The sequence below is a fragment of the Takifugu rubripes genome, chromosome 12 (genome assembly GCF_901000725.2).
Source record: "Takifugu rubripes chromosome 12, fTakRub1.2, whole genome shotgun sequence".
Lineage (NCBI taxonomy): Eukaryota > Metazoa > Chordata > Actinopteri > Tetraodontiformes > Tetraodontidae > Takifugu > Takifugu rubripes.
In genome coordinates this window covers 8,113,376-8,131,789 of record NC_042296.1, presented here as the reverse complement: position 1 = coordinate 8,131,789, position 18,414 = coordinate 8,113,376, and the positions used below count along the sequence as shown (strand labels likewise).

General features: G+C 48.7%; 1 protein-coding gene across 2 annotated transcripts in view; it reads right to left on the bottom strand.

The window, feature by feature from the left end:
* The window catches only part of LOC101076540 (retinoic acid receptor beta-like), a 67,151-nt gene that overhangs the window by 30,551 nt on the left and 18,186 nt on the right, over positions 1 to 18,414 (bottom strand). The window contains exon 2 of one of the 2 annotated variants that reach the window (XM_029844583.1): positions 13,498 to 13,880. In XM_029844583.1, the coding sequence (XP_029700443.1) occupies positions 13,498 to 13,687 (190 nt within the window). In that variant the 5' untranslated portion in view covers positions 13,688 to 13,880. Of the gene's footprint in view, positions 1 to 1,013; positions 2,006 to 13,497; positions 13,881 to 18,414 lie in introns of those variants that run through there. The other variant, XM_029844584.1, reaches the window with a different exon arrangement.

Below are 18,414 nucleotides of genomic sequence, written 5' to 3'. Positions count from 1 at the left end.
AAAGAATTAGCAAATTAACAAATTCAAAGACATTTTAAGCCTCTGATGTATTTAAACTTCATTTTTCTTCTCCTCAAAATACAAAATAACCATTTTAAAATGACACAATCACATCTGAGATAAATGTTGAGTAGAACCTCTGAGCATCATGAACATCAGGAAATTATTATTATTATTTTTAAATAACTAAAATCCTGCTCAGACTAAAATCTGAAATTTTAACCATTTCTGAAAAGAGTTTCATCCTTGTTGTGGTTGCTGGGCAGAAAAACTGTTGGCTTTAAAGACATCACGGTAAAGTTTAATTTGCTGACTATTTTAAAAAGCCCTTTTGCGGGAGTGCCCCATGAGCAAACACGGATGAGGCTGATCAGATCGACCGAATCAACTCCAGAGGCTTCAGATATTCTCCATTTTCCACTGATCTCTGTTGTCGAACTTGGACGCAGTTTCTCACAGTTGTGATATTTTTATTTGCGCCATCTGACCACTTTTTTTCTTCGACTTAAACGTGCAGCTCTGAGCTCGGTTTCAAACCCAGACAGGGGTTGTCGGGTTCCGATGGCCGCTCGGCTCATCTTGGGGGGGGGGGTCATTTGTCTGAATCAGTGTCAGCGGCGCAGGTCTCGGCTCGTCAGGCCGCCCCGCCTGCGCTGCGCGGCCGGTGCGGGAGGTGAGGCGTGTTTAGCCTCCGCATTCCTGCAGCCTGTTGGGGGATCAGACAGCAGCAGCTCCGAGGCTGAAATATGACTTTTGGGAGAAGAGTTTGCTCTCGCATCCACATCTAACTGGGCCCCTCTGGAGAGACAAGCGCCAGAATCTTTCAGCATTTTTCACGTCAGCACAAAAATGTTGCTTCATTCCTTTAAAATGAGGCGCCTAGTATCATCACATGTCAGCAGTCACGCAGGCCCAGAGTTGTGGGGTCTCAGCTGGAGCAAACGACAGCAGCAACAACAACAACAACAACCAAACAAACAAGAACAGCAACAAGATGATGAAGTTGGACCTACAGTACGCGCTCCGGCGGTGCTGCCACTCTCTGTGCGCCAGTCCGCTGATGCAGGCTTTCAGAGCCTTCTCCTGCAGCATGCAGGAGGACGGGCTGGACGTGTAGAAATCCAGCATCTGCCCGGGACTCACGGCCAGCACATCCATGCAGTCGAACATGGTGACGGCGCCTCGTTCAGCCGCTCTTGTGCGTTACGGATAAAAAAATCGCCGGCATAAGCGCACACAACTCCATCAAAACTCTGTTTACTCCCCCCCTCCTCCCCCTCTTCCTCCTCCTCCTCCTCTTCTCCTTTTTCTTCTTGGCTCCGCAGCTCCGGCTCCTCTGGTTCGTCCCGCACCGGGATCAGGAATTATTTGGGACGTAAATGCTTTAAGACCTCATCTGAGAACCATCTTCGCTCAGCCGGTGCGGCTACAGACGCGTGGACGGGACTCCTCCGCAACAAAAACACAAATATGATCCCGTTTCCACGGACTCCGTCCGTGCTGCCGACGGCGGAGCGAGCGGCCACAGAGCGCGTCTGATGCGGAGAATCTTTCTGTTGTTTTAAGCAAAAACGACGCGGACGGTGTTTAAAAGCTCACGCGCTTCCTCTCCGATGACGAACGGCTCCTCCGTCCCCCCGTGCAGCTCATTTCCAACTAGTTTTGCCAGAGAGAATGAAAGATTGAATTGCCTAATATATGCGAGTGAACTTTGCGTGAACCTTCCGAGGCTGCTGACCTTCAAATGACCCAGGCGCGTTGACATCACTGCAGCTCCGCAGCGCAGGACGAGGCGGAGAGGAGAAACGCAGGACGGAAAATAAGAAAAAGATCTCGTTTCTCTCCTTTTCTCTCTTTTTAGGAACTAATCTGATAGAGAAATGTTCCTAAATCTGAATGCATAGCTCGTTTTTGGTTTTAAAGAGGTAATTGCGCGTTTTTTACGCAGCAAACGCGGCGTTCCTTCAGGAAAAATGAGCTTAAAAGAGTTCAAAGATGTATTTTAACACCCTGGTCAAACTCACAGGATCAGCTTAGTAAATATGCAAATAAGTCTTCCTCTTTAGTTTGTGTTTTTCTGTGTCGATGTGAAGTGTCGATGTGAAAGATAAAAACTTTATTTTGACATTTCTGGAACTTCCTGCTCGCTTCTGTCTCCTCAGGCAGACACAATGGGAACAATGGGGCCGCTGACATTTTTACTGGGTTTGGACTCAGCTGAACTTGTGTCATAAATGAACCATTTAAATATGAAACCCCCATGAATGGAACCATCAGGAGTGGAGTCACTGGATAAAGACGCTCAGAACCAGTTCACCAAACCAGTTACATGGATGTCAGGATGAACCAGGACCTCCCAGCAAGATAATGGCTATACTGGAACAGGAACCGGAGCATAAATGCACTGGTTATTCCTGTTAAGGCTAAAACTAATGAATATTTGGATGTATTTCAGCTCCTTCAACATTTCAGAAGTTTGTTTGGGATTCTTTTCATAATTTCAGAATATTTTTTACAGATTTTTTTTACAGAAGTCGTGGAGGATTTTTCTTTCGTTCCTCCTCCACCAGCTTTTTTCCTCTTTGAGGTTTTATTCCATTTGAATGCAGCAGCGTTGAAAGACGAGACCAGAATATTGTTTTTGCAGGATCCGGTTTGATAGTCATGACAACACTCTCCTGAGTTTCTAAACCGGAGTTCATCGGCTGTATCAGACCCAAGAAAAGACGGGTGGAAAATATCACACAGGAGAGTCCAGCATGGAAAAAACCAGTACGAGCAGCCCGACTGTGGGCTGGAACTTTTTCAGTAAAATTCACTTCAGCCAGGAACATTTCTTAGAGAGCTTTGGAGGTTTTCTAGACAGATGATGAGGAAAAGTGATCAGGTTAAGAACAAATCAATAATTAAAGTGATCAAAATGCTGGGATTAGCTCCCATTAAGAGCTCCCAGTACAGTAAAATGTGGCATTTGTGGGAAACCACAAACGACGACTTTTTTGGAAGTTTCTCCTGCAGTTCGTTTGACCAAACTGACCCGATGAAAGGTCAGCGTCGAAGAACTCGCTGACTTGACATAGGTGAACAGATATAATTGACACGTAAACACAGGACAGCGGTCTGTGAACGCACCCCTGAGGGACTCCACAAATGAGCTTCCTGATCTCTCACTTCATCTCTTCAGCAGAGAAGCAGAAGTTTGTTTTAACACACAATCCTGCAGCCCGAACACATCAGAGAAAACACACAAGTGCTCAAGTGGAGAGAGTGAAAATGAAAACTCCATGCTGGCTTTGAAAGCAGCACATCAGGCCCTCGGCTTCATCATTAAACATTCATCCTCCTCACAACATGGACGCCGTCAGTGGGTCATCAGACTGGAGTTTGTGCCCGACGTAGTGATGACTGTAAGGTTGCAGGACTAAGCCTGTTTATTGAACCCTGATTAATCGTTTCATCAAAGTGTCAAAGGTCAGATCTGCTTTATTGTGCTGCTCTTGGAAGATGCAGGTGGTGTTAAAGGCTCGAGCGGCCTGCTGCTGCCTCATGGTCTCTGCTTGGTTCCACGTGGTGAGAACCTCCCACAGAGCTGCAGGATGGTGCGTGATGGAAAAGCAGGAGCTCCACAGGTGGACAGCTCCTGCTGGCGATGCAGTGCTCAGGACGCCCCTTAGGTGACGGGAAAAGCTCAGATGGACACCAGCAAATGGACAAGGATGGACACGGGAACTTTAGGGACGTCTGAGTGCCGCTGCACAGAACACTGATCCTCAAAGATCTCATCAATATTGTACACAGCCTACAGCAGGGCTGAAACAGGAACCTCTGCACGCACACACACACACACACACACAGCTGACCCCCCTGCAGTCAGGCCAGTGTAACAGTAACCCCCTGGATTCACGTGTACGCCCACGTACACACGATCCCGGTCAGCTCAGGTAATGAATACACCTGAAAATCCAGCTGTAATTAGAAGGCGATAATGAAGCCGTCCATCAAGATAAGCCGCTGTTTGGCCTCAGCGGTCCGCGGCTCACAGAGAGCGACGCCAAAGCTCACTCGGCTGTGACAAAACACAGAACAGCTGATCATTTAATAAGGCCGACAGCTCTGACAATCACACACACTCGGCGGCGGCTAATTTCTCTCAGCTTCAACGCTGAAGCATCGTCCGCGTCCTCCGGTCCTCAAAGTCCCGCTTTCCTCTGGATCACATTCAGGAGTTGGAATCCAAATGTGATGCAAATAGGATGCAGATATTTCTTTTGGAAGTAAAATGAGGAGTGAATTTTTCTCCTCATTAGCATTTTTATATACAGGCATCAGAAACGCATGTATGAAGCTAAACACCTGAACACTGAGCCTGAAACTTGATATAAAAATGTATTTGTGCAGAATTACAGATCAGATTTTCATCCAGTCATCAGTGTGAAGCAGAACCGGAAGATTCTGACAAAGAAAAAACATTGAATATTAATAATCTGGTTTGGCTCCTTCACGCAAACAGTGGAAGAAATGAGCGAATAATCTGAATAATCCCAGAAAACAGGCTTATTGAGCCAGTTAAAAGGGTGAATTGGAGGTATAATAATATTTCCTGTCTTGGAGATTTCAGTATTTTTTGCTTTTTTCAAAATAGTTCGAAGCATTATTTATTCAATATTTTAAACTGAGATTTAAAGGGGGAACAACAGGGCAAATGTGAGACAAGTCAGCCATTTAAATATGATTCAAAAGAATCTTTTCAAATAGCGCTTCGTTCTCAGCTAAAAGTTACACACTGCTACTGCTCGTGGCAGCGAGTCAGGAGAACGCCGTAACCGCGGCTAATAAACACGGAGTGTGCGCCGTGATTGGTTAAAGACATGTAGCGCCGGTCAGAGGTACGGCAGAGAGACCCATTACAAACTAGGAGGCAATAAAGTGAGCTCATTTACTGCAAACAGCCTGAGTAGCCTCAGAAATGAGTCCCCTGCTGGAGATCTGGGTCGATGCACAAGTCGTAATTACACTTCTGTCTAAGTGTCTTTATGTGACCCTCTCCATTGTTTATCTTTCCGTCTTCTGTCTCAGCTGATGGATCATTTCCATTTCAGTCTGCCTCCGTGTGTGTGTGTGTGTGTGTGTGATACATGCATATGTATGTATGCGGAGGAGTGTTTTCTCCATATAGATGATGTTTGTAGAAGCTGTTTACTGGATATTGACTAATGAATGTTTTAGTTGTTTGGATTGAAGAGGTTTGTTTCCCTCCGTGGTGCTTTTATTATTCTACAGATCACCGGTCACATGATCCAACATTAAATTCCCTGTAAAAGTTTTTGAAACAGAGAACAGGCTGACTTTATGAAATTAGACATTTTCCCTGTAATACGGGCAATAAACGGAGGACAAGATGAGCGCTTCATCGCCTCATCACAATAAAGCACAGATGTGCTCAGATGTGCACAGATGTGCAGGACTGAGGAGGCGTGTCTCATCCTCCTCCTGGCTGTGCTTTTAACCAGTGATGTAAATGAGAGAGAACATTAATTAACAGTCGAACTAGCATCAATCTGACCAAAGTCCTACACATTTGACCAAAGAATGATGTTACGTCACCTTTACATCAGACAACGCTCAACGGGTAAAACCAGCGGATGAAGACGGCGCTGATGAAACACTGTAATTACCTGTATGGAGGTGGGAGGAGGATCACGCCGGTTCTTAACTTTCTCCTCAGTCAACGTTCACCTCCGTGACCCACCTGAAGCCGCCCGTCCTGCTCCTGATGCACGGAGGAGTTTGCGGTGAGGTGAGCTGCCCATCAGCTCTTGGAGGGATTAGCGGGCATTCCGGCGGCTTCACACGGCGAGCCACAAACGTCTGATCAGAGAGGCACCGCTGGATCTCACCGCCTCACCCCCGGGGCCCCGCTTTCACAGGGATTAGCACACAAAGTTGCCTAAGCTCTCCCTCTACTCTTTCGATTGATGGCCATCTCAGACGCGCGCACTCGTGCACGTGCGTACAAAAGTTGATGTAAAAAGATGTTTCCATCAATTTAAAGCAGATGCCTTCACATGTATCTGGGCAACAGTGACTCAGCAGAGTCAAGTTAGCTTAGCCTATTTTAGCTTAGCAGAAGCTATTTGCTGTTCATTTCAGTGAGGAGCCCAACCTGCAGCATAAATCCATTTTAAACGTGCGCGCTAACTTCAGACACATAAGCTAAAATGAAAGCTGATGATTTGTGCCCAGACACTGACTGTGTGTAAAAAGATAGCAGCCACATCGGCGGTGAGACTGCTAACAGCTGATTGTGTGTGAACAGCAGCATTGTTCACTTTCCTCTCTCTGAAAACAGTAAATAACTCGTGCCCCTATTAAGTGTTGGAAATACTTCAGGCTGCTTCTAAACGGCAGAACACAGACGTCTAATTCAATCACAGAGCCCGAGGGCGGCCCAGGAAGCCTAACGACATCATGGTTAAGCATCTTGATTTTGTCAGAATTATAGAAAATGACAAGTGAACTTGACATGAACCAGAGAGTCGGGGTGGAATCCTCGTATTGGCATTTCTTAATCTGAGCAGGGCGGTGCCAGAAAAATCAATAGTTTCCTCCTTTTTCTGCTCACAGCACAAACGCAGCAGCACGAATGCTACAGCTGAGCCCAAACACCAGTTTTGATCCCACTCACACTAACATGAAAATTCTAATCCACCCATTGAGGTCGCACAACTCCGAATCTAATTGAATCTGATCAGTTTTGTGTGTTTTTGCCTCGGGAGCCACTGTTGTGCCTCATGTGATGCTGTGGTTTTACTCTGGTTTCCTCCCAACAGCTCTGTACATCAGCCCTGTACCTCAGGGCTCCAGGGTCCTTTTTTATTGAGCCTCTAAAAGGACGACCATCAGAATCAAACAAGTGAAGATCACTACCACGTTAAAATGGTTGTGGCTGTGAAGGACAGGAGCAAAACAGTCAGATCCTGACGAGAACCCGACCCTGGCTGGTGCTGGTCAGCTCTGCTGGAGTTTCCCAACAGGGGGAAATGTGGAAAAAGCAAAGCTCAGAGAGGAAAAGTCAGGTTCCCTTTCAAGGCAAACGTACTTTTCATCAGGCGCTATTACGTGTCTCATTCACGCTTCCTGGATTGGGTTCATGCAGCAGAACCAAGGTGCTGACAGCCGCTGATTACTCCAATAAGTCCCGCAGCTTTAGAGGAGGGGTCACCCAGAGGACAGGAATGCAGAAGGGCCTTCCTGAGGGCCCACAGTGGCCTGAGGGTTAGACCTGATGGCCACCGTCGGCCCCTCAACGCCCCCACTCTAAGCTCCCCCCTCTGCTGTCTCATTCATCTCATCTAGATGAAATCTGATAAACGTTGTTATTATATGACCAACATGTGACTGAAGGCATGTTAAATGGCACCGACACCAGAAGAATCATCAAGGTTTCATCGAGTTCATAGCAGAAAACGCGGGTTGGTGCTGATGACACCAGGGTGGGGCACCGTTTCCATGGGCCCTGGACCCGAACTGATGGCGGCGGGTGAGAGGCGGAGCCTGATCTGAGGTTTCTGCCTGTTCTCCACATCACTCCTGTGTTTGCTGCACTGCTGATGTCGGTTCACTATTAACAACTAAAGGCAGTGTTTATTTTGAACATGTATTTCATCATAAAACCCCAAATACAAAACAAAACCCCAGAGTTAGAGCTGCAGCCTCAGTCTGACGGACACCTCCCTGTTATAAAATCCAGCACTTAGGCTCTCCTTCAAACCTCAGTGAGTAAAGAGTCTTATAGATCCGCCGTCAGAGGGTTCTCTCTCTTGATCCCGCGGAGGGCAGCGGGTCAAATTTATAGCCGAAGGCAGCTTAAGTCCTTCACAGGGATGGTAGCATAAAGACCAAAGGGCCTCACCGTCTCCCAAACACAACCAGCTCGTTTCCACACAAAGTTACCAACATCGGCGACAACTGCCATCCCAGTTCCGTCGTTCGTGGCTGTTTTTCTCTCGTCTTTACTTAAATCCTTCCGCTGCAGTCGGTCGGCCGCCAGCTGTTTGTTCTCCGCCTTTTGTCTTTCGCGGTGGTTTTCTGCCCCCCCACCACATCCAGTGGTCATAATCAGCCACTGGCTCTCTGCAGGGCTGCTGGTGCGGCGCTGCCCGACCCAGGAGTACGCAGCTTAACGGCGTTCCAAGCCTGCCTCCCTACATCGGCATAAACAGACGCGGCTAACCCGCCTTGTTTTGTGCGACAACAGGCAGCACGTAAACAAGCTTTTGTTCCGAGCTTCAGTCTGCTGGACTTCCCCCAGACAGACTCACTCGATTATGGGGATCTGTTCCTGGGTTGTGTTTGCTTTTCGGAGGTCTGGATCCTGAAGCTAATAAATGGGGAATGAAGGAAGCGGCTCGTGTGTGATGGCGCTCCAGTTCCTCCAACACTGGCGTGTTTGTCCAGCAAGCTGAGACTAAAGTAATTGATGAGTTAGGAGCCGTGTTGTGACCAGACACTAAATATAGTGTCTGGGGCTACAACTGCGGCTACAAAAGCTTCGGACGCAGCGCAAACACAACACAAGCATGATGGATTAACGCAGGAACTGGCTCCGCCCACATTTACTGACATCATCCGCATGTGCCATCACCAATCATCACTGGGGGTCAAGGGCAGCCAAGTTGTCGCCTTTTCCTGGTTTGTGACGCGTTGCGCGAGGACGCGATGGAGTCGTGCATCCACCTGTTTGCTCGCTCTCATCCATCAGGAACAACCTTGACCCGATCCGTCAGGTTAACGGTCAGGAACCGTTCAGGAAACATCTGCGATATCACTGCTGCACACGTCAGCACACCAACGCGTAGCCTGTCCGCTAGCCGAAAGGATCTGCCGCCCAGCTCATTGAGAGGTCCGTACAATTCTAATCACAGACCGCGGCTGCGGCGGTGCGCCGGGCTCGGCAGCCTCCTGCGGAGCATCTGCCGCTCGCTGAGCGGCGTGAAGCTCATTGGCTGTCTGTGAATAGGAGAACATGCGTGCAGCTTATCTCTGTGCGCAGACTCGGCTTCTCATAACCGCTGGTTCATAGACACGACTCACAGACCCACTTTAAAGAGCTCCTTTGTGGCCAGCTTAAGAACGCCACTGGTCCTCCGCCCGTTCTCCCAGTTCTGAGCAGAGATAGAATGAAGGGAAACATAGCATGAAAACTGGACTCCGCTGCGACTCTCAGCCTCTATTTGCACGACCGTTTAAGACTCTTAAAAAACCCAGCAGGAGCTCGTTCCTGTGATCATCTGCCGAAGTCTCCAACCGCCACCGTGTTTCAGAGCGCCCACATCCACTGCAGGGCACAAACGTGAGTGCAGCACTTCCTATAGATGGAAACCATATTTAGCTCTGGAAAGTTCATGTTGGCCTGCGTTTGACTCCCAGATCTCCAGCCCCACCCCATTCTTCCCTGCCCCCACATCCCTTCCTGAGATGAAATCTACCCCCCATGCGTGGTTCCACAGCCCCTCCTCCACTCTCTTACCACCCACCTCCGCTGAAAAAGAAGCAGCCATGTTTGAAGCGAGCCGCATCTCTGCCGTCCAACAATGAGATGCTGCGCGGCTGCTTTGTGCTGCGGGCCTCTGGGCACAAACACACCGACTCCTTTTTCATTGTCTCATCTTCAAGGGGTAATAAATAAGAGCCCGGACAGCTGGACAAGCTGCTACAGGGCAGGAATAAGAATGGCACCGTTAAAAAGACCAGCCTTCAATCAAAGTCCATTCAAAGAATAGTTTGGGATTCGTCGAGACGCATGTTGTGCCCATTAAAGAACATACAAAAGAGCCATTTTCATGAATTATGGGCGGCTACCATGGAGAAGATGCTGCGAGTCGCGTTAGGTTGGGATATTTACCTCTGAGGAAAGGCTGAATCAACATTAAAATCATTCTGGCCTGGTTCTAAAAGGTGGAGTGGATTCGGAAGTTCTACGGATGTGAAGTCCCTAACAATAATGGACCACCCGGGCCGTGACCCAGACACAACAGACACAACCCCATCAGCACCGACACCAATCCGACCTGAGCAGGTTTTACCCCAGGTTTGTTACTCAAGGTTACTCAAACGCCGACCCGGTAGAACCAGAGACGGGTGAGTGTTCCACATGTTCTGCTCATCCAGAACAGAAAGAGCCACACGTGTGAGCAGCATCTGCCAGAGAACCAGTCAGGTCTGTAATCAACAGCAGCTGCTTATTGCTTTGGGTGGAAAATAGCAAAAGAACCATTTTCTCCTCCGCCGATTACTGTTGCACAGTTTTTAAATGTTCCCTCGCAGCTCCTGGCAAAAACTGTTATCATTCACACGTCGGCATGGTTCGGCTCTCGCCAGGCAGCCGGAGTCTCCTGATGGCTCCAGATTAGAGCGCTCGCAGTAATGACTAAGGCAGACTCGGCCTCTCATTAAACAGCTCCAGATGTGTGCCAGATGTCTGGGGGTCTCTCCTATAGAAGAGGGAAAAAAATCCGCATAAAACAACCCTGTGGCCCATCGGATCACAGCATGTAGCCGGTGTAGCTCGCAGCAGCGCCGGCACCTTTCCAAACCTGAGCCACTCTCACCAACGTGCTGCAAACAGTCGGTGAGGAATGTGCAGCAACATGTACGGGTCCCAGCGCTGGGCAGGGGGGGTGGGGGGTGGGGGGGGGCTCCTGGCCATGTGAACTATGGTTGAACTGTAGGAGGGAGTGCACTCAGAGGTTGGAAACAGCGGGGGTAAAAAAACACCAGAGCCCTCTTCATCAGTCATAGCGCCCAGACAACAACCTGGCTTCCAGACATTCCTCCTCATTGTCGATGACCACTCTTCTTCTTCTCTGGTCTTGGCCCGGGCTGAATGGAGACACGCCGCCTCTCATAGACCCAACGCATTCAGTCCGCTGAAGCTCTGGAACCTGTTGAAGTAGAAACCTCAGGAAACCTCTGGGGTACCCTGGTATCCTCTCCTGGTCTTGGCGGGGCGGCTGGCGAGTGAGCGTCGTGTGTTTGCCAGACACTTGATTTCCAATCCAGAGGGTTAGAACATGGTGTAATGAGACAAGTCTGCATTATTCATACTCCACCATGGCGAGAAACCGCATGTGACCCAAATACCCCGAGACGGTTTCCAAAACAACGACCCTGGAAAACTGACAGTGACGTAAGAAAGAGACGAGAACAGAATAAATCCCCCGAAACAGCCTCCTGATGTCAGCACAGGTGGAGCCACCTCACCGGAGAGAAGCACAAATACTAAACTATCAATAATGACATATATGCGTGTCAATTCTAATCTTGGAGCTTCACTCGAGTCTTGGCTGATCTCTCCTGATCCCAGTTTTCATGCGAGAAAGTTAAAAAAACATATTAGAAATGTGTTTGTGGTGTGTGGTGAATTTTAGGGGTGTTTTTTATTTGGGGCATTTTTCTACTTGTTAAATTGACTATTTAAGTAAACAGAGGAAAAAACAAATCTCATCTTCTACTTTTTGTAAATTAATAACACTTGAAATCAACAATTATTGTGCAAAATGTTCATATTAAATATCTCCAACGACCCAATCCTGCATCTCCAGGCAGATTTTACTGTGAAACATCCCAAGAAGGAAACTTGGTTCAAAGCATCAAATGCATATACTTATATTTGTTAAATTCGTGTTATTATTCTCCTAAAACTTTATTGAAAGTGTGATAAGAAAAAAACTGTGTCACATTATTATCAAAGGTGAATTGTAAATAATTAATAATTTCTCTTGTAAATTAAAATTGGGTTATGCAACATAACTGCAAACAACAGAATGGCAGAGTGCTCCTGTCGTTATAGAACATCTTTGATTTGAATTTTCCTTAATTTTAATAAAAACTTATCTGAGCTCCTCCATCCATCCATCCATCCATCCATCCATCCATCATCCATCCACCCACCCATCCATCCATCCATCCATCCATCCACCCACCCACCCATCCATCCATCCATCCATCCATCATCCACCCATCCATCCATCCACCCATCCATCCATCCATCCATCATCCATCCACCCATCCATCCATCCACCCATCCATCCATCCACCCATCCATCCATCCATCCATCCATCCATCCATCCATCATCCATCCATCCACCCATCCATCATCCATCCACCCATCCATCCACCCACCCACCCATCCATCCACCCATCCATCCATCCATCCATCCATCCATCCACCCACCCACCCACCCATAAATTCCGTGTGTTTTTTCTGCTCTTGTTAATTCAGAACAACAACATAAGTTTGACACGTTGAACGTTTGGATCTTCAAACACACCAAACCCATTTTTCTCTTTGATGGAAATATTTGCCTGCTGAATATCAAATTCAGAGTTGGTGCATTAATGACACTGTGGGCTTTGTCTCCTCCCCGATGTTTACTGGTCCACCAGTGTTCCCAGGAGATGTGTGATGTTTGCAGCACAGTTGGCTCTCAGTGGTGGATCTCCCCGCGGAGGCAGCGGGGGGATCCGGCCCACTGACCCAACAACCGGCAGTGTTTGAACGGCTCCCCCAGGGACGCCGCCGAGGCCGGGATCGTGAATCCACAAATGCGAGCAGCGACGCTCATTACCTTTGTTTTCCTTTCATCTGTTGTTCCATTCCTGATGCTCAGAGTTCAGATGTGTTCACACATCTGGATCAGACGACATCAGCGCTGCTTTTGTCTCTAATGTTGTGAATAATCCAGAGTGCGGCGCAGACTGATCAAGGAAGGAGATGCCATCTGAACTCTTTTCAACTGCCTTTTCTTGTCATTGTTAGACTTCATTTGATAACGTTGCATATTTCATGTGTAAACTCGGTTCTGCCTCAGTCAGAGAGGTGAGATCACATTAACGTGCCGTGTTCTCTTCATCCTCCTCTCATCTGCAGCAACTGACTCTTCGGGCACGGGTTTCAAAACTTTTTGCACAGTTTGGAATATGAGAACACAGAATTTACTGAAACACTGAAGGAAACCTCAGCAAAAGAGAAGATGCTTGTTAATATTGTCTTGTTTTTATAAGATTAGTCCCCCTTTTAAAGCCACTCGGCTGGATTAGCTGCATTAATTCCTCTGAGGCAGATCCAGAAATGAGCTCAATCAAATGTTGAGGATGAGAAACAGCCATAAACCTAACTGGCGGTGGACAATCCTGAATTCACACGACCGTGTTACAAGAGAGGAGGAAGCCAACGAGATCGGCCGGAGGGCAGTAAAACCCGATGAGCCGCTCACACAGGCGGAACGATTGCAGCCCAACACTCAGTTTACTGACGGAGCGTCAGCAGGAAAAAGATGTGAAATAATTCTTCTAATCACTGATAATTGAATAAACTGGGAGAGTCCGTCAGTCTGTCTGACTGTCTGTCTGTCTGTCTGTCTGTCTGTCTGTCTGTCTGTCTGTCTGTCTGTCTGTCTGTCTGACTGACTGACTGTCTGACTGTCTGTACTCACCCACAGGAGACGGCGTGCTGCCGCTGCTGGATGGCTGCTGGATTTGCAGCCTCTGCGGTGACGGTGGCGGCAGCTGCGGCAGGGAGCTGATGATGGACGGGAACAGGAAGGGATACACCCCCGGTGAGTAGTGCCTGATTTGGACCAGCGGGGGGCTGCTGCGGGGCTGAGCACGGCTGGCGGTCTTCATCACAGCAAAGGGCCGATGGCGCGCTGAGCACGGAGCGAGCTGAGGTTTGGGGACGCTGGGAGGCCATCGGGCGAACCCTGGCAGAGGTTAGCGTGTCTGGAGCCGGCGTGGAACCACCTCAGCACTCCAGAGATGCATGGTGGAGCGTCGTGGTGTAACCCGGGTCAGAGGTCAGAGGTGTGGTTCGCTAACCCTGTAACACAGAGACACTACAGGTCAGTGTGGAGCTGGAGACGGAGCAGAGGACAAAAGCCCTGGTGCTGCGCAGAAGGTCCACATGAAGACGGCTTCAACCACAACCAGCAACACATTCATCATTTAGACAATCAGATCATGCAAGTTTCACCAACAGGTACAGTCCAGGAGCGTCCCGCTCTGCCTGCTGATGACTCTGGATGGAGGGGAGCCCACCGGGTTCCTCTGAGAGACTCTTGCAGCTACACTTGGTTTTTCATGTAGCACATCAGGCTAACATGGTTTGCGTTGCAACCAGGAAAGCTCAAGAGAGTAAAGTGAAAGATTTCAGCCTAATGATTCTACTCAAAGAGTGATGTTCATGATCCAACACCAGAGTCAACAGGTTCTGGTAATAAGATGCAAAAACAAGCTTAAACACAGAAGCTTTCCAAGAGGTTCTCAGTAAAAGCACCAGCTTATTAGGACGAGGAAATGAGACACTCGGAGGGGTATCCTGCATCTGAGTTCCTCTCAGAAAATAATGAGACTGTTTAGTTGGAGAACAAACATCAGCTCCAACTGCTGCAGGAAGCTGGAAGAAGGTGCCACTTAGATGAAGGTCTCCTGCTCCTGTTTACCACTCTCACTGCAGCTCCAGCACATTCAATGATCACCCCACACTTATAAAATGCTGCAGCTGATGGTTGGAGAGAGCGAGCATCAAAGGACCTTCAGCGTCTCCTGGAGGTGCAGCTTTTGGACTGCAGATTTCAGCTTAATGACGAGAACAGAGTGAAGTAGCAACACATGTGCAGAGGTGAAGAGTGGAGCTCTAATGGGAGGAAATGTTGAAGAGGCTGTAGGTGGAAACAGGAGGCTGGATTCTCCTGGGAATACGGGCTGGGATGTTGGTACTGAAACCCAAGTTTCTGCGGTCTGCTGCTGTTCGCCAGCTCGTCGCCGCGTCTTCTGCATCTTTTGGTCCAAACAATCTGCCTAAAGAAAACTTCACGTAGTTTGGAAACAGTAGGCGAAGCAGCGCAGGAATAATTCATGAACCTTAGTTTAAAAATACAACTCAGGCACGGCGACAGAGCAGCAAAAACAGGCAAGGTCATATAGAAATGACAGTGTGATGGAGGCGCTCCCTCTTTTCCAGGGTTCGTCTCTCCCGCTCCTCTCAGTCGGTTTCAGACGTTCACGCAGCAGCGAGAGAGGTCAGACGATAAAGTTCAATGACGCAAACGTCAGAGTGAGATTTCATTTCACCAGGCTCGTCTAAACGTTCCTGAGGTTTATTCTGAACCTGGAGCAAGATCCAAAATTCCAGGACACCATTTTGTGTCAGCTATCAAACAACATCAGCATGATGACGGAAACATCTGTGTGCGATCTTCTCAGATACCTGAGATGGACAACAAGCTCAGAAAAACCTGACCCAGGTTTCCGCCCAACCTGCTCAGCTATGCTAAGCTAACTGAACTGCTTGGCTGCATTTATCTGAACCGTGGTGACCGTGGGTCCGCCCCCCCCCTCTTCTCTTCTCAGTATCTCCTCCGTGGATCTGTGATGGATGGACGCTCCGGCCACGCCGACCCCTGACATCTGGATCACAGCCGTGATGACCGGGCCAAGTGGCGCTAACATGCCTCAGAGAAAGGTCAATAGAGCTGAATGGCGCTACAGATATCGACAGCGCCATCCATCTGCAGGCAGCGGCGGGGGGAGGCGGGGGCTGAATGTACATCAGTCACGCTCAGATCAATTGCAAAATTATTTCTGCGTCATTTTCAGTTGCAGGGGAATCAAAGCGTGCAGCCTCGGCACCCTTCAGGTGCAAGATAAGACAGAGCCTCAGCTAATCAGACAAACCGCACAAACACATTAGCTTCATTATACATACAGCAGAGATGAGCCCCCACTCCCACCCCCCCACCCCTATGTGCATTATTCATATGCTACATGAAACTGGCTGCTTCAGTGCGGTCGGCGTGCGGGGGAGCCGCGTGTTTCATGTCGAGCAGCGAGCGGCTCCAGCTGGGAGTCTTGGGACCCGTTCTGAGTATCAGGTGGGTTGAAGACACGACAGCACAGCTCTGCTGATGAATGCACGCAGCCCTGGTCACACACAGGCAGCGGCGGAGAGACGTACACATGAAACAGTTCAAAACACACACACGCGCAGCTCAAAACAGGCTGCTCACACTCATTACTGCTCACACTTTCCCCTGGAAACTAAGAGGAAGGAAAGGTGAAAGAGCGATAATCAGATACACGCAGACTCTTCAGAGAACTAGAATAATGATAGAAAAAGGTTGTTTTTCCACTAAAAAAACCAACTGTTGGGCAGCGAAGGACGCAGGGATGACGAGAAAGTCAGAGTTTGATCAGTTGATGACCCAAACAGGACCCAGAGATCCAGGATCCACCACAGGAACTAATATTGAGATCACCAAATGAAAGACGCAGGCGAAGGTTGGAGCTGACGTCTCGCTGCAGCCGAGGAGAGGAGAGGAGAGGAGAGGAGAGGAGAGGAGAGGAGAGGAGAGGAGAGGACGTGGGACGTGGGATGTATTCTGCAGCAGACTCACGTCTCCAAACACACCTCTGTGAGTGTGAGGTGTCCAAACGGAGACGGTTCCTGTGGGTGTGATTATCTCCACACAGCAGCGCAGAGAAAACGTCTGAAAGCTGCTCCTAATCATGCTAAGTGTGACGGAGCGCCGCGGCCGCTGGATGCCGGGCTCACAGGTACACACGTATGGCGGCGGCGATAACTTCTGAAGGATACACTGTTCCACGCCGTCGAGCGCTCCGTCACAGGTGTGATGGGTGGACGGACGTGCTGCAGATGTAAGCGCTCCCATAACGGACCCGTGTAAACTGCCTTTAAAGGGAGTTCAGGCAGGCGGGAAGCAAGAGGACGTAAAGAACATCGTTTCCAGTTTATACGTTTGTTGTCATATAAACGGGACAAAACTCAGCAGCTTGAGGACCATAAATGTCATCTTTGGTGGATGGAAACGCTCTTCTTCACCAGGAGGATGGTTTGAACTGTGTGACAGTCCTTTAACTTTGGCCGTTTGCACTTGAAAGCTGAAACATTGTCCACTCTGAATACATCTAAAATCATTTTATGGTTATAGTTTATGTAGGAAGTATAAAAACACGCAGCTTAAAGCGACCAAAATGATCTGGTAATTGATGCCACCCGCAACAATACGGCATTTGTCCTTGGAGAACAGATGAAATACAGATGCTTTGAGACACATTTGGTTTAAAAAAGTGACAGAACGTCACTTTCGATTTATTTGAAGCCAAGTTTAAAAAGACTGGCTCATTTTCAGCTGTAAGATGGCCCACATTAGGAACGCTAACTGATAGCTTGTCAGTTAGCTTCCCTAACTTTGTTCTCGTGCATCTGACTTTTTCCAAACCCGACCGGGCTTCAGCGTCGGACCCATCAGGACCCAGCAGACATGTTGGCAATGATTTCCCTAAATTCCCTTGGAGCTGCTCAGGGTTTCTGTCTGCTCGTGTTTGTGGTGGTAAAGTAACAATATGTGCTGGAATAAACTGGACTGAGCTACGTAAACAATGACACAGCGAGTAAATAGAGCCTAAAAATCTGCGGAAAGTCTCATTTTAATATGCTCTGAGTGCTGATCCTGATTCTCCAGCTTCAGCTCAGAGCATCAACATGACCAGAATAAAGGAAGGCCTGCTCCTGTCAGGATGCTGACATTTAATATTTTGAGCATTATATTCTCAGTCCAGCAGGGTCATTACATAATGGTGTAATTATGGGGTTTGCTATGAAAACCGGCTGAGGGAAGCGAGCTCTCCACTGAGATGCTAATAAAGAGCGCAGTGGAGTGTTAACACCAGCTCTGAAGGACGTAAGCCCCTTTCAGGTTTGAATGGAAACACTAAACTGCGAGCGCAGCTTCGTCCTCGGCTGTTTTCATAAACTCGCCGCCACCCCCGAGCTGTCTGTCCCCTCGCTGAGCCTGGAGCCGAGCCCGGCACAATATTGTTTCATTTCTCAGCACAGTTCCAGAGGAAAGCGGCCTTCTCTCCCTTTATTTCAGCTGTACGCAACAATAAATGAGCCCGATCCTTCACGTCCCGTCTGCACACCTGTTTTAGACCTTCACACCTCCAGGCAGTCAAGGCTCATCACCTCGTTTGTGTACGATGTGAGAGCCCCCCCCCCCCCCCCCCCCCCCCAGCCTCCTGGTGTCTGCTTTGCATGGAAGAGCCCGATCCTCAATAGCGCTGTTGTCCCGATTAAGCTCCATCCGTCCAATTAGCTCTGCCTGCTCGTGAGCTCCAGCAAAACATCCCCCAGTCTGAGAAAGTGTTTGGCTGATTCTTTCCTTCAGGGGGACGAATTAGAAGCAGATTATCGCCAAGGGAAGCAGGCTGAGGTAAACAGGTGACTCTGGCATCAACATCCCATCAGAGCAAACAAACACCAACCTTTCAGGTCGCCCTCGACCCGACCAGACGCTTCAGGAGGGGAGAGAAGGGAGCAGATTCCCACTGAA